The sequence below is a fragment of the Erithacus rubecula genome, assembly GCF_903797595.1.
Source record: "Erithacus rubecula genome assembly, chromosome: 1".
NCBI lineage: Eukaryota > Metazoa > Chordata > Aves > Passeriformes > Muscicapidae > Erithacus > Erithacus rubecula.
The window spans coordinates 16,224,682-16,241,595 of NC_136658.1; the positions used below are offsets into that span (position 1 = coordinate 16,224,682).

Consider the following 16,914-nt stretch of genomic DNA (forward strand, 5'->3'; position numbering starts at 1 on the left):
ATGGGCTATATTCACATGAAAGTCATGGTACCTGTGCTTCATACTGCCCTAATGAATCACTTGTATGATCAGTGCTTGCTGATATGCCTTTAAATAAATTAGGTCAAGCGGTCCTTGGATATTTTCCCTTTTTTATTATTCTCATCAGCCTTTGATTGTTTTTCAGGAAAATCAGGTTTTGTTTCATTCATTAATCTTTTTTTTTTTTTTCCCTAGTTCTCTTCCTTTCCCTCCTTTGTTGCCTTTCCTCTGCCTTTCCCTCCCTGTGTGGCTGACCTCAGCCACTGACCTGCTGGATGAGTGTGCCTGGCCTTGAGACACCAGCCACTCTTCCCCTGGCTTTAGTGCCCCTCACTTTAGGGACTCCTTACAGGATCTCACTTATGCTTCCTACTGCCTGCTGCTCATCCTGTGCCCTTTTTTCTGCATGCCTCCCTTCCATCCTATCACCTGCTCTGTTGGATTTCCACTCTCCTTGAGGGATTCCCTTTGCTTCTTGCTGGTTTTCCTTTGGGGAATCACAGAGAATTCTGACTGAGACAACTGGCTGACAGACCTCTTTAATTTAATTGATGCATTCTCTTGGAATCTAGGGCTACCAGTTTCCCCTAAAACCATTCCTCCACTATGTTCTCTGCCACACAACACAACTAAAGAGACACAAAGCTGAATGTCACCTTTGCTGGGGCATCTGTAGGTTCCCATATTCAGCCTTCATCTGAACTTTGCAGCTTCTGTCTAGCAGGACATGTATTTTCCTACTGATTTTTACAGATAAGGTTCTTTTCCTAGTTGCCCTTTCACAGTATTTATCCTCTTTTGTACAAGAACTGTACTCACTTTTGCACAAAAAGGGGTATGCTACTCTTTCTACATATCTGCTCGTCACCATTTTTGGAACTGGGATATAAAAATGGCTTTTGGCTTAAACCAGATGGTCAACCTAAGTGCTTTATTTGCTTCTGATAAGCTCCACAAATTCTTCTTTAATCAGTTCTCCTAGCTTATTCTTCTGACCCCACTTTTTTCTATCCATAACTGAAACTCCAATTGTGTTTTAGCCTTTGGCTTTAGAAAGTTGATACTTTCAAGCATAAGCTTCTGTATGGGGATTCATGTCTGTCCTTCCCAAGATATGAATCCAAGCCCTGTGTGATCTTGTCCTGTAAACTCTTGAGAGCTGGGACCATCATTTTGTCCTGTGCATGCACTGCCTGTACTTGGAGAGTCTGGTTCTCTGATCACCTCTCTGTAGTGCTGCCCAGACCATCAGTAAAGGAAGAGGATTATGTGAAGGAAGTTTGGTAGTTGTGGGATACAAATTAAATGCTGGCATTCAAGTGGTTTAGAAAACAATGCAAGAGCCCTCTGAAGTTTATATGTTGTCATCCTGTTTTTCTTTACATTATTCAGTGCCTGATTACTGAAGGGGAGGGAGGGGAAATAACTGTAGTTTTCAGTAGTATGCAAAGGTGGCACTGTTCCAATGTGGCAAGCTGTACTGCCATGCACACAGCATTCTGGACAAAACAATGTAAGTCAGTGACTAGGAAAATATTAGTAATGGTAAAAAGATCTACTAGTAAGAGAAAATTCACAAGGTAAAAATGATGATACTGTTAATATGACTCTAGATGTGAAGGGCAGATAAACACCCTGGTCAAGGTCTTGTCAAATATTAAGACAAAAGCTCCAACTTTTATAGTGCAGTTATATCTGATGGAGTATGTAGCAGAAGTATAGAAACATGATTAAGTGTAAGTAAGGTTTGTCACTTCCTACAGCCTTATTTGCACATTTCTTAACAGGAAGGCAGTACTTTGGAGGCATTATGATGTTGATGCCTTGGAGTTTAGCTTTTATATTTTTCACAATCTCTGCTGCTTAGTGTGTAACTGGGAAACTTCATATTAGGTGTTAGTAGGGTAGGGTAGTTAGATAAAACAATCCCATCCCAGCTAGAGAATCAAGGACATCCATCACTCAAAAGGCAGAAACAACAGCAAAGGGAAAGGGGGCAAGCCAGGGGCTGAGACTGCATAACCTGGGAATGTGGTTGGACAATTGACCCCAATATGTAGATGAACCAAAATTTATAAAAGTGTAAAAACTCATGACCAGGATCCATCTTGGATTTGATTTGGGTGTAGCCCCAGCCAGGCTCTGGCACTGCCCAAGGTGTATCCTTTCAATAAATACCTAATTTATCCCTTTTGCTCTGTCTAGTCTCTGTTCCAGGTCAGCCTTTCCAGGCAACAACGTGAATTAACTTTTTACTGCATTTAATTAATTTATGTGATGTTTGAGACCAATGAATGATGTCTTAGAAGCTGAATTTCCAGGATATATTTTTATAGAAAAGAACTAACATGGTTACTTTCCTTCTTTCTGCTGCAATGAAAATTGTTTTAAAATAAGTATGCCTCATATATACACTGGTCATTCAGTATTGTTTCACTCTAATTCACTCCAAGGGATTTATTAACAAGAGCCTCAGTTGCCCTGCCTCAGAGGCAGATCATAACATTTAAATATGAACAATTCAGCTATTATAAGCCCAGAGAGTAATTGAATATGGATCACTCTGAATCCTGACAATGTGGTTGCCAGTGAGAAAGAAATTATTAAATTATTGTTTTATGACTCTGACCTTTAAGTAAACTTTTAAGCAAAGTGCTAGATAATTTTAAGACCAAAACCCACTACTTACACATATTCATGTATCTTATAAACCTTTTTTTATTTGCTTGACTGTGACTTTTTAATTAAAATTTTAGCATGGACAAGTTTGGGCTATCATTCTCAGTTCATTTTGAGCTACCACTTTCATTTTGAACTATCATTTTCTCTTTACTTGTATTTAAAAAAATAGGCAGTGTGTTAAGAGGGTTATAAAACAGGCTTTTCCTCCTAGGTTTATATTTTATTAGAAAGCTAATGGCAGAGCTCTGATGCCTTGGGCCACCACAGACAGCTGTAGCAGCAATCTCTAAATAATAGACACACTAGTTCAATTTTCTTCTTGAATTTGCATCCTAATGATTTTTCTTTCAGTCTCAAGTAAATCTTGCTATCAACAGATATGGCCAAAAAAATCCCTTTGTATCCAGGCACAGTAAATTGCAAAAGTACAGCCTGGTGTAGATACCATGCTAAAGTTGTAAATTGAAATTAAATGTAATTTTTTGCTGTAACAGTTCTTCTTGCAAAAACCTCATTGGCTCTGTTGGTAGAGTAAGGCACAGGACTGGGACTGCCCAGTGACACAGGTCAACAAGAACTCACATTTCAGGAGATTTAGCTAGAACTCAACTTTCTTCCTGTTTTCTTATGTTGTGGCTGTTTTTTTGTTTTTTATTTTTCTTTTTGGCCAGATAACAAATGACCCTTCAGCTCCTTGCTTTACTCACAACAGTTCAAGCACACTGGTTTTGCTTTTGACCACAGCTTCTTTTTAGCCCTGGTATCCCACACTCTGCCTGGTGATTCAGTGAATGTCTGACCCTCAAGCAGCCCAGCTTCTCCCCAGATTTCCTGTTTTACAGAAGGCAGTCAAGAGCAGTCAAGAGCTTTGCTGTGCTAGAGCTGTAGCAAAGGAGGCATTGCAGAACCAGAACTACTGCTTGTTAACGTGAGGTGTCACTATGAAATGGCCTTGCTAAGTTTTACAATAACAGGAGGGAAAAAATAAATAAAAAAAGAAAATTAGTTCAGGTCAGTGAGGGCTTGGTATTGCTGCCAAAATGTTGCAGGTCTTGTTTCTCTAGCAGCTCTTCTGTGAAAAGTGGCTAACTATCCTGCTCTTCTAATCAAAAGACTTTGCTTATTTACAGGCATCAAATTTTATAAAAGTAGTAGCCAAAGTTGTGACAGAGAAAAGAAAAGAATTGCAAGAAAAGGTGGCTTGTGGAAAATGACTGAAGGAAGTGATTGAACTGAGTTCAGAAAAGATAAGATTGACTGAAGGAAGTAATTGTTTTGACATCCAGAAGATTTTTAGGAAGCGAAACTCTGGGGTTTTTTCCCATGCTGTGGTAGAAGCAGACCTAGAGGCAGACTCTCAGGAAAAAGGAGTTTGTTTTTCCCCTGTTCTCTGCCATCTGAAAGGATAGTCACTGCAGGAGGCTATTCTAGGAACTGTGAAATCTCCTTAAGTGGATGAGAAATAAAAAACAACCCAATTTTATTTGGGAATGGTGTAAAATGACTTTAAGTAGAGATTCAAAACAGCTATTGCTTGGTTTGGTGTAGCTAAGATTCCCAGGGGCTCAGCCTGGTGCAACTGCTCAACCACCCAAACCCCAGACCTTGGGGCATGGCTGCCATTCCAGCTCCCCAGGTCCTTCATCACACATTCAATCAGACTCAATTTCATCAGGTCATATCTCTTACCACTCTTCACACTTGTCTGGGGAGGCAGCCAGGGTATGCAGGTTTGTGTAAGCCAAAAATACTTGTGAGATTTGCTAAACTAGAAATGTTTGTATTAGGAAAAGTTTGCTCAGAGTTCACAGCTATATTGAGCCCATGGAAATATATTGTTATGTGATTCCTACATGCACAGTAAATATTCAGTGCTGTGTGGTACAAGTTGTGGTGAGGCACATGGTGCAGCTCTATGGTGACTGACAAGGAAATTCCCAACCTTCCAGGTGTTACACAGCATCCATCAACAGGTATCCCAGGCTAGGATCTGCAAGTCCTGTTGTGTTTTTGCCCTGGATTAGCCCTCAAACAAATACACACAACCATATTTAGTGACTGACAACACCATATTTACAGCCTCTCCTTTCTCCCTCCCAGACCCCTTTCTTTGGTATATTTTAATGATTTCTGCTTTTCAGTCAAGCTCCTACTCTCAACTCCATTTGAATGCCACAGACAGGTAAGGTGAGGCAAAAGGACAATGCTAATTCCTGAATGCTAATTCCTGAATGCACTCAGGGAGCTGTGGAGACAACTGAGGTGAAGGTGATTGGGCCAGTGGATGGTGCCTGCTGCTGGAAGGAGACCCCAGCTCCATTTTTCCTCAAGAACTTTCTCCTTCTTAAGGTTTTTTGATTTTTATCAGACAAACACTCTGCTAAGATGTCAGCAGGCAGCGTGTGGTTGCCGTTTCACTTTAAGTAATTTCTACGCTCAGACCTGCAAGATCTACTGAAACTACTGTCTTATATTTCTGCACCTAGGTAATGACATCTTCATGGAAAATGGTGAAGAACATCTATTTATTACCTTCTTGAAAGAGGAATTTGCAATTTTTTCCTATCTGCCTTTCTTTCAATGCAAGGAGAGAACCTGCCTGAAGCAGGACAGTGCTGAGCAGCTGCTGCTCTTCATTTGCAGAGCTGGGCTTCTGGAAAAGCCATTCACCTCACAAAACCTCATGGAAATTGCTTATTTATACAATGTGTAGAAAAAAAGCTACAAACAGTTTTAACCTGAGGAAAATACAAGTGTGTTTGATAAGGAGAATCTTTGTCACATGCTCTTAAGGATGCTTACAAGACTGGGGTGTTTCCCTCCCAATATCACTATCCCCATCCCATTGGAGGATAAAACAAGACTTATTCCAAATGCAGCTGTCTTTATTTGGACAGACCAGACAAGCTGGTCTGAAGAGCTAAGCACATAAACAAGTTCATCCCCTTGGTGATCAGGACTTGTTTTATCAGTAACCTGTGGTCATTGCAGGACAGACCTCAGCAGCAGCATCACCTTGGACTTGCCGTTTCTCAATTTCTCTCTTGGAAGGTGTTTTGTCCTTAAGTCTCTACATTTCTTTGAGACAAACCAGTACCTTTTTAGAGTTACTTCATTCCTGAACTAACTAAAATACCGTCTGGAAATGGTCTCAGTGTGATGCATGATCAACTTGCAGTGAAACACACAAATATCAACCTAAGATGTTTGTATGGACAAAGTTGTCAGAGAAAAAGTATGAATGTAACAGCTGCATGTAAAACATGGTTTTGCTTAAGTGTTCCATCAGTTCACAGGTTGTTTTTCTCTATGATCAAGATGACAGCAGTCCCTGCATCTCACACTGTTCCTCTATTAAACACCTTGTGTCATTCTACAGATTATTTTGACAAAATTTGTTTAAAACTCTGCATGAATAGAGAATAGCCAAGTTTTTTCTGGCACTTTCTATGGCTTCATGACTGAAGGTGATTAAAATATCACAAACACTTATTTTCTTTTCTCAAAATTATCTGAAAAAAATATAAGAGTGCTTTTTAGTGCTATACAATCCTGACTTATTCCAGAAGCATAGGACCCTATTTGCTGGGCATTGAGCCCCTTTAAACATAAAAGTTAACTTAAAAAAATAACTATAACACCTAAGTGTGAACTTAGTGATTCCATAGCGTAGAGGTGTGATACATAACCCAGAAGTCTGCTGGTATAAGGTGACAAAATTGTCTTCCTTTTTGATGTGGACTGTGAGCAGTGTAGACCAACCCTTTCCTGCCTCCACGGAGCACATGAGCTGTCAAGCTGCAGACCTAACCCACCTCACTGGAGACAGCTCAGGAAACACCACAGATGAACTCCTGTGTGTTCTTGGCCCCTCCAGCTTCAGATATCTGCAGGAAGCTGCCTTTGGAATAAGCCTTCTTTCCATGACAGGCTTCTGACTTGCTCTAATACTGCTTTGAAAGGCAAGATACCTTGTTTTTTTTTGTCCATGGAATTCCCATTTTTTCATGGGAAGATAACAAGAAAAGCCTGTGAAGAGCTGCTGAGCAGGAAGAAACAGAATGGCAGCTATTTAATACGGGAGAGTGAGAGTGTGGAAGGAGCCTTGTGTCTCTGTGTTTTGTAAGTACTCTAACACTGACTTTTTATGAGTTTTCAGTTGGATCCAAAGACAACAATCATCTTCTCTAACATTAATAGCTCTTCCCTGATATTAACAGACTCCAAGGGAGTGTGTCTGTGTATTCAAATAGTGCTGGTTACTTTAGGTTTGCTTTAGTGACTAGTGAGAGGGTGGCATTTCCAAAAGACCCTTTTATGTAACAGATGGTAAATTAACTATAATCTGGTGATGCTGGTCTCTATCTGCAGAAAACAAGGGGAGCCCAGAGAAAATAGTTCAGCCTGACAAACCATGCTAAGAACCTTACTCAAAGTAACTGCCTCTGTAATGATGAGTAAACAGCATTTTAGCACTGTTGAGACACTTAGAAGTCCCACAGTGTGTTACAAAACACTTCCTCCTTTGTAGAATTTCTGTCTGATGAAAGCTCAGCCTTGTGTTTCAAAAGAATTTTACCTGATATAAGAACACAGGCTGAGGCTGAAAATAACAAAATTCTGTCTGAATTCGTACGACAAATCCACAGACAAGATGGGCAGAGAAAACTGCTATTTCTAGTCTGAAGCTTAAATCACTACTATTAAAATTTTAGTATTTTCTTTTTCTGTAGGGAATAGCACTTTTATTTCCCTTTTTGCACTTTTCATATATAATTTATCTGTTCATAATGCATTCAAGGTTTAAAAACTAGAATCTAGGTCTTTGAACCTATGAAGTTTTGCACTCTCACTGCGGATACGTTGGAGTGTGGCATGAAAACCTTTTACGCATCTAATTAATTAAAAAAATATGAGAGGATGCTTTTATCAATCACTAGAAATGAATTTCTTATTAAGCAAATCAATGGAGATGATTCATGGAAAGGTTCTATAACTCACAGAGTAAGGTACAAAGCAGGTGTTCTATTCAGCACCACGTGCATGTGGGGTCTCTCCACAAAGACGTGCGTGCCTGCCAAAGAGCTCAACTCTCTTTTTATTCCCTCTTTTTTATTTAATGTTTCTTAGTATGAAATGTTACATGTGCATCAAGCTTCATGATATATCTATGCATATTCATTCCCTAGCCTCACCTAGCCCTGTATTAGAATTACAAAGTCTTCCTGTACTTGCACAGTACTTTCTGGTGGTCCTAAGGTGGTGGTCAGGATGAAGCAAGATGAATCTTTCTCTGAGCTGAACTTTTCATCTTGCCTTGTACATGCTCCCCGGTCTCCTGGTCACAGTTCAAACCACAAGGCTGGTTTAGGCCAGTCCAGGGGTTTGAGGAACCTTTCTTATCTGGCATTCTCTCATCTTGCTTCAGCAAGCACAGCAAATGTTAAGCAATATGCCTTGTCTCAACTGCTGCTCTAAACCAATCATCTTTTAACTTCTGACCCCCTTGCTTCAGAGAGGGGAGAAAAAGGGAGAGAGAAATGGTGCACTATTGGGTTGTGGGTAGAAGAAGGGAGGTCTGCAAAATAACAGAATGAGGAGAAGAGAAATAGCAAGTGAGGGACAAACAGAGCCCACAGCAAGGGAGCTACAGGAACCTGCTTTCATTCTGGTGTGGAATGAGACAATGCAGGGGATGAGGGAAGGTCAGAGAGAAGGGAGGGAATGTGCATGCATACTCTGTCAGAAGGGAAAAATGGGAAACCTAACACAGAGGAAGAATGACAATGTTAGTTAGAACTTGAGCTAAGCCTTGTGCCACACCAACACAGTTGCTTTTCTTTTCATCTTTTTATTTTAATTTTTTTTTTAAGGGCAACAATATTCTGTGCAGGCATGTGAAAAAACGTGACTTCCATTTGTCTCTGTGGGTTTTAGTGTTAAAAGCTGGTAAAAAACTGAAGTGCTTAGTGGATTTGACTATAATGCTGACATGAACTAATGCAGTTAAACTGTGAGAGGGGCAGCAGTGTGCACAGGTGGTGGCTTGCACAGGTCAGAGCAACGCTTGTGTTCAGACAGCACATGGGATGATATTACTGCACTGGCTGAGAACTGCCTCAGAAACTGCCTTAAAACTGGGGGCAATCAACACTGAAACTCTTAGTGATGTTCAAAGAAAGATCTATTATTTTGAATTAGAATTGCATCTTAACACATTGTTTAGCACCTAAGACGGTTGATGTGCAAACTGATAAACCCTTCTCAGATTAACTGATCTGTGGGCAGAGATACTGATCCGATTGCTACAGCAAACAAACCTTCTTGTCTTTTTTTCCTGGGATATGGGGGGGAGTGCGCTCCCATGGAGGACCTGGGAGCCAGAATGGTGGGACTAGTCCAAATGAATCTCTCCTTTAACCAGGCAAGGTGCACAGCTCTGCTGCTGCACCTTCCTCCACAGCACACTCATCCAGAATTACCCCAGGTCTCTGACAGTGCCTCGCTTCAGACCTGCTGGTTTTGCTACTGTTCTCCTTACTGTTCAACATGCCATTCTCCCTCTCACCTCACTTTTCTTCCAGACCAAACATTTTGTTTATTTGTACCCTATTATTAGCTCTTGGTAAGCATTTAGAAGTTAATAAGGAAACAGAAATTTCCATTTTAATGGTAGTTTCATGTTTATTTAGTAAAAATTATAGTAGCTGAATAATATCCAGGCAGTAACATTTTAAAATGTAATTGATCAGTAAAGAACAGGTCTCAAAAATGATCAGTTCCAGGTAGTTCTTTGACTCACTTCTCTGTCTCTGTGCTAAGAATGAACACTCACATTTATAGAAGTACTCTTCACCAAGGAATATGTGGATTTCCACAGGTATCTCAAGAAAGCAAAAACCAAAATATGCATCCCTGTCATACCACTCTTTGAATTAAAATAAACCCGTTATAATTGGAAGCCTTATTCTGATCTCAGTTCATAGTAACTCTTTGGCAGAACAAAGTAGTTTATTTTCAGAGTAGCCCTCCATTTCTACACAAATCCCCTGCACCAGGTTTTTGCCCCAAGATTCTCCTACTCATGACAATTCAATTCACATAGCCACATAGGTACAGCTGAAGTCCTCCTGATGAACAGGCATACCAGTTAAAAACACTTGTTTTCAGATGCTTCTCCCCCCTCTCTCCAACATCCTCACTTACTTGTGATGTATATTTTCTTGCAACTCTGCTACCTTTTTTGATCACAGTCACAATCTCCAGTTCACCTCCTGAGTTGCTGCTGTTGTGGAATCTGATAAAGCTTTTATTTCTGTTGACAAAATATATCCAGAGACATCAATAGCCTCAGTGTTCAAACACTTGCATATTATGAAAAATAACTAAAATCCTGGGAAATGCAAAGGAAGAACATTATTCTTAGGAGCAGAAGCCATACAGTCATTTTCTGGGTGCTGTGACTGGAGGCCATTTTCTGCCAACATCTCTCCAAGAATTCAACAGCCTTCTTGTGACAAATGCAAAATGAAGGTTAGGGTGGTAGGAAGATAAGAGAGAGATGAGAAGAGTTGATGTCTGTGGAATAAAATTATGCTTATTAAAAAGGACTCTGTTAGGCTGGTTTAGTTCATATGTTTTTTCAAACCCCGAGTTAGAGTAATCTTGTATTTCAAGATATTAAACCTTCACTCATTTTGTAGTCTCTAGGATCTCTTCTCTTTTGCTTTTTTGTGTCTACCTCGTTCAATTGTACTGCACTTCTCAGGTCATTAATACTGTTTGCAGATATATCTACTTCACTAATGCGATGTATTATGTATACAATGTTTTTCACAGCTTTGAGGACCTCATCTACACTTACCGCATCTTCAGGGAACACCAAGGACATTTCAGAATACAGGTGAGTGATTCTCACTACATCTCTAAAGAATGCAGTAAGGATCATGGATTTTTAAAAAATTATATATTAAAAGATCTTAAATTCATCTATGATCAATGATCATTTTAATCTATTGTCATTTTAGTCTACGATCATAGATTTTAAAAAAAAACCATAAACACAATACTGTAGAAAATATTTCTAAGTTTGCTCTCTACTCGATTCTTAGTATAGATGAACTCAAAAGGTAGCTCTTGTGTTTGTAGAATTTCCTTATAATTTAAGTGGCTCTCTAATTTGTTAACCAGCTGCTTTTTCATTTTACTATTTCTTTTTGAGAGCACTGATGAAATATCTATTACTTTTCTTTCTCTTGTTCCTAATTACCTCTTTCTACTTGAAAGCACTGCTAATGCATGCAGCATCTCACAGCAATCTGAGATATTGCAATGATCTTTTTGATTTAAAGAATCTATAATTCTGTGTGATTGTGAGGCTCCTGAAGTGACAATGCCAAAAATTGCTGCTTATTTAAGTAAAACAAGTGTAAGAGAGACTAATGCATCAATCAAATCCCCAGGCAATGTGAAAGGACACCTAAAAGCTGGCTCACTCTCCTGCTTGTAGTAGCACAGCCAAGAGGACTGCCAATATTAAGCAGCATTTAAGTGGAATGAGGAAATCACTTCATAAAGAACACTCCAAGCTCTCATATGCTGGTAATTTATTGCTTATTAGTGGTTTTGCCTGTGTATGAAAGACACAATTTCCCATGAAGAATGGTTTGCTGACAAAAAATATTCTTCTTTGGACCTTAGCCACTCTACTGGGGTTATGCTGTCATTTCTGTCAGCATATAGCATAGATATTTTTAGACTTTTTAAACCCATTCTTCCTTATAAAGTTTTGCAGTAATGTGAAAGAAGAATTCAGTTTTTAAAAATTTTAAGTCAGATTATTTTGGCTTACTAAAATAACTGGCTGAAATAATGTATTGATGGTGGAGAAGAGGTTGCTTTGGGGTTTTTTTTAAGGCCAGATTCAGCCATGAGCTTTCTAGAGTACAGCAAGCTGGTCTCAACCAGCAAGGCTGGTGCTAAGCACCCCCACAGCTGCTCACTCCCTCCTTCCTTAGCAAGACAGGGTGGGGAAAGAGAACACAAATAGCAAAACTAAGGAAACTCCTGGAGCAGATAAAATACAGTGTAATAGGTAAATAGGTAAAGTTGTGCTTTGTACACAGGCAAAGCAAAAAAGTTTAGTAATTCTGTCCCATCAGGAGGCAGGTCTTTAGTGACCTCCTGAAAAGTGAGGCCTCAGCACACACATAACCACAAACATCCTCCCTTTCCCTAAGATTCTGTTGCTGAATACAGAGTCAGATGGGGTGAGATGGGATAGCCAGCATCTTGCACACTCCCAGCTTACTCACCAGTGGAACCAAGTGCAAGAGACATCCTTAATGCTGCACGAGCATCCTTAATGCTGCATGAACACCCACAACATGGCTGTGTTATCAGCATTGTCACAATCACAAATTCAGAGCATAGCACTATGTAGGTTGCTGTGAAGAAATTAGCTCGTCCCAGCCAGACCCATTACACAGAGGCATTGGCACCCAGTCCATCCAGGGCTGAATGGAAGATGAAGGATGCAGAAAACCAAAGAAAATACATACATGTTTCTTTGTTAGCTAGGAGATTGAGACCAAAGCCCCATTCTCTTTTAGTGACTACTTGTAGGCTGCTCACTGTCTGTCAGTGCCCTGAAGTCACAGCACTGTAAAGCCCACACACAGATCCCTGCAGGGCTGAGCTGCAGGGGCAGTTCAGTCCTGTCATATGAACACATAATTAAAGAACAGCTTTGTGCACACGACATTTGCTTGCCAATGCTGATATTTTGTAAAAGTTTGGGTTCTGTTCATCACCTAGTTATTTAAAGGCAATATTTGAAGTGAGAACTAAATACGTTATCCCTATACTCTGATGCCAGAGTGCAGTGTGTAATGCTGTTGCTCTTCAACACTCTGCTGTAGTGGATCACTACAGCACACATCTACACCAATAATTTAACTGATGTTCTTTTTGGAAAAAAAAAAAAAAAAAAAAAAAGATGGTGAGGGAAAGTTACTTTTAGTGCAGTAACCATGGCTCCAAATGGATGTCCCTAGTGTTTTAAGGACAGTGCAATATTCTGTCACCAAACCTGTTTGCAAAATAGCTCCTTGGTAAACAGAAACAACTTATCATTCTTTTCATTTAGGGGACTCCATGTGAAGGGAACTTGCAAACATATTTTGTCATCCTTTCCTTACAGACTTCTGCAGGTACTCCAGAAAGGACCTTCAAAACCTTAAAGGACTTAATATACACTTTTGAAAAGCCAAACCAAGGACTGGTAATAAACCTCCGTTATCCAGTGAAGAAACCGAAGGACTTGCGAAGAAGCCAGAGGTGCAAGTCAGAAATGGACAGCATTTATGATGGTGAGAAGCTCTGCCTTTGTGGTTTTTTTGAAAGATGAGAAAATTGACAGGTTTGTGGTGAATGTCTTGCTAAATGTCTTCTTGCATGGACAGAAGTTTTACATCCTCCCTTCTCTCATATGTTCACTGAAATGGTTATTCACAGGTTACTTACCCTCACCCACAACAAATGAGCAAATTAAAGTTGCTAGAGACACGCAATGATGAAAAAGCTGCCTACAGCTCTCTCGTTCATGGATGATGGAAAAATCGGGTGTAATACGTATTTTATTTTTGGTTCTGCAATAGGAATTTTTCTTGAAGATGAACAATGTCCTCATCTGGACTCACAGGGAAGAAAACAAAGCCTTTCATTTCAGTGTCAAAATATGTATAGTCTTCCATTAAAAATGGAAGCTTTTTAGAAGTAATCAAACTACTTTAGAATTCTTTTTTATTTTAATTTTACTTGTACAGCATTCCAAACTTCCCTCTCAGACTGTGGGCATTATTACATGCCCACAGAAGGGGCTTATAAAAATGTCATGCTGGCTTTCTCTGAAACAGGCACTACCCAAAGCATGGCAGTGCTCCCTAAAGCAAGCACCCAGTTTCCCTGTCCTGTGTCCCTCACCTGCCACCAGCAGCTGCCTTTGCTGCACACGTGGGACTGAGAGCTCCAGCACAACCAGTGCTCAGGGGACTGGAGTCACAATCCTGGTGGTTGGAGATATTTGAGCTTTGTTTTCTAGCCTAGGAACAGCTTTTCTGAAGGCAGCTGCTTGAAGAGCAATAGGTTTCCACAGTGCAGCTTTGAGTTCCAAGCATTGAATTTCTGCCTTTTTCCTGGCATGTCAAAAACCATAACCAATCTGACAAAGTGTAAGATAGAACAGGATTTTTCAAGCTCTTCTCCTTTAGTTGGCACGAGAACTTTTCTCTTGTGTATTTAATTACAGAAGAAAGGATGTGTTCTGTAAGTCACAGATATCTTGGCTATTGATCTGATTTACCAAGAAGGGACAATTTCTAACATTTGACTATTGCTAAGGAAGAAGGAGGTATCATGTGGATACAACTGTTAACAGTGCTTGCTGGCTTTGCCTGCAGGTGTGTTCCTGGAGAATCCAGTCCATAGGACAGGGGGCCTAAACACTGGCCCTGCAATAGCAGAGAAAACATAGAGAAACCAAACTGAGTTACTGATACCTGCCCTGCCACAGGCTGTGCTGCTTCCCAGGTCTTTCAGAAGAGTGCCTTGCAATGACATTGACCTTTTTTTTAAATTTATTTATTGATTATTTCACAGAAGTTGATGACAGCGGTGATTACGTCCATGTCTTACCCTGATGGTTGGGGAAGCTGCCAGGATGTGCCCCAGCACGGTGCCTCAGCTGCAGAGAGCTTCTAGCTGGGTGTGCTTTGCTCCAGATCTGGAATTACCCTTCTCCTTCTGCAGAGTAGCTGTATCTTCTACCAGCAGATCCTGTACAAGTTTTATGCATGTTTGCTCAGCAATAAAAGAAATGCTTTTTGTTACAGACACATACACACACACATAGGTATGGGGGGAAGGTAGCTTGTGTCCATGTATGTATCTTCTGGAGGTTTTTAGCCAGTAAATTGTCCAAGATGTTGACTGCTAGAGTGAGCATTCTGTTAGAAGGCAGCAATACAAATATCTTAAATGAACGGGCATAAAGCAGAAATTTATGGCAGAATTGATAGGTATTGATAAAAACCATAGATGACAAAACTATTGGCATTGTAAGATGCTTTAAAATCCCCAAACTATGTTATTTTGCACATGATTCATGTTGCCTCATTGTTGGAGGAGTGAACAGTATTTCAGCAATGTCAAGGAATACTAGAAGTCCGTGGTTTGAATAATGCAAATTAAAACAAAAATCCTGTGTTAAATCCATACCATAAAAAACTAACCAAACAGAGGAAAATTATGTGAAATACTTTCAATGTTGAGAAATGGTTCTGGCAGATTACAAGAAGACTACAAGTTCTACATCTATGTCAGTATGAACACATCACTTTTTAATAGGTTCTGTATATATAGGAGTGCTTACTCCATTTCATTTTCTACTGGCATTAGTTCTGTATTATGTATATTATCTTTTGTTGTTTGTTTGTTTTAAATGTAAGAATTTGCTTTACTATCACTCCGAATTTTAAATATTTAATAAATACTTTAGTTCTGAAGGTGGCCTGCAATTAGCAGCCACAGCTAGAAATGGAATATCCTGAGTCTTCCAGTCACTGCTACAGACTCCCTCACCCTTTGAGACTGTTAGGAAGACATTTGTATTGGTTGTATGTTTAAGACCCTCAACCAATTATTGATATATTTTAATGGGTAATATTCGATTTTTTTTTCATCAATTGAAAAGAAAAATTAAAAAAAAAAAAAAAAAGAAAAGAATTGTCCATGAAAAATAGTACTATGGGACACAAACACCGCAGCCCTTGCTCTGTAGAAGCACATAAGTGATGCGTCTCTCTACGTGCAGAATCCAGCAGCCTGTCTGAGAGCTGGTTACCACAGGTACCAGACTGAGGAGCTGCTGTGATGACACCCCACCTCCAGCAGCACGGTCATTAACAAAGCACAACACTGCAGGTTTGTTCTGAAATGAGAGTCTCAGCAGTCCCCCAGGTGTTTACCCTGTCACACTGACGTTCAGCCTTGGGAAAAGGTCAAGTGACAAGGAATCCCAGCCTCACGGTGCCTACCGAGTGACTCTGACGGCTGAGCAGGGGACAAGGGCTGGGTCCCTTTCAGGTGGCACCTGGCAGCGTGTTTGGGACTCAGATTCACAACAGTGGTGCTGGCTGCAGCTCCTGCTGTGGCATCCAGGACTGAGGGTGAGTTCAAATACATGCTCCAGTCACTTCTCCAGTGTTCCCTTGCAGCAGCCATGTGAAGCAGGGGACACAAAAAGGATCAAAAAGAGGAAAAAGAGACACAATGACACGTACATTCACATTTCTCACCCGTGCTTTACAGCAACGATTTTCCTATTAACAGTATAGGAAAATATACAGGCCAATATGAACATTCCTGCACACATTTGCAGGCCTAATATGGCAGAAAACAATCCACGCACAAACTGAGAAAATACGTTCAAAAGCTTCACACAGCAGCATCTGCCTGCCGACATCCCAAAGGTGCGTGGCTGAGTGTGTGCGTGTGTCCATGTCGGGGGGGGTGGAACCTCTCGTACCCTCGAAAGGTGAGAGCACACGGTGTAAGGAAGAACATGGCCCGAGAAGGGCGCGCTCCTGGTGTCGATCCCGAGGCGCTCCAACCGCGCGGGTTGCGAGGGAACGATTCCTGCTGCGGCTCGGACAGCGCGGGCGGGCGCTGTGCCCGCCGCGGCCTGCGGGGGCGCTGTGCGAGGCGGACGAGCGGCAGGGCTGGGAGGCCGCGGGTTCGATTCTCGCCATCGCCGGGACACCGCCAAAGCTTCCCATTCGCGCGGGAAAGGCGACGGGCGGGAAAGAGAACATGGCTTCTGGCCCTCCCTAGAAGGCGAAGAAAGGATAATGGGGACTAGGCAGAAAGCAGGAAGGCGAGGCAGGGCTGCGGGAGCCAGGTGGGAACGGATGGCAGCTCTAATCGGAGGCGGCTCTCCAGACTCCGCTCACCCCAACCATACAGAACTCCGCTTAGGAAAAGCATCCCTCTGGATCGCCCCGGCACTAATGCCGGTGTCACCGACCCAAGCGTCTGCACTCCCGCTATCTCCCCGTGAAGTGGCGCCTGCCCTCCCGTCTCCCTTAAGCAAGATGGCGGCGGCGGCGCCTCCCGTGGTGCCGCGCGGCGGCCGCTGGCGCTCAGTGGCCGCTG

At 41.3% G+C, this 16,914-nt stretch overlaps 2 protein-coding genes across 2 annotated transcripts in view; one reads left to right on the forward strand and one right to left on the reverse strand.

Annotated features, from left to right (window-relative positions):
* Positions 1–16,914, reverse strand: part of HHLA2 (HHLA2 member of B7 family) — a gene marked incomplete at its 3' end in the record, with an annotated part of 497,990 nt that overhangs the window by 376,476 nt on the left and 104,600 nt on the right. The gene's annotated exons all lie outside the window — the stretch shown is intronic.
* SH2D1B (SH2 domain containing 1B) lies at positions 6,471–14,402 on the forward strand (the record flags this gene model as incomplete). The annotated part of the gene is made up of 4 exons (XM_079315566.1): positions 6,471–6,825; positions 10,543–10,606; positions 12,905–13,073; positions 14,362–14,402. The coding sequence occupies exons 1-4, from the start codon at positions 6,692–6,694 to the stop codon at positions 14,400–14,402; spliced, it is 408 nt and encodes a 135-aa protein (XP_079171692.1). The 5' UTR covers positions 6,471–6,691.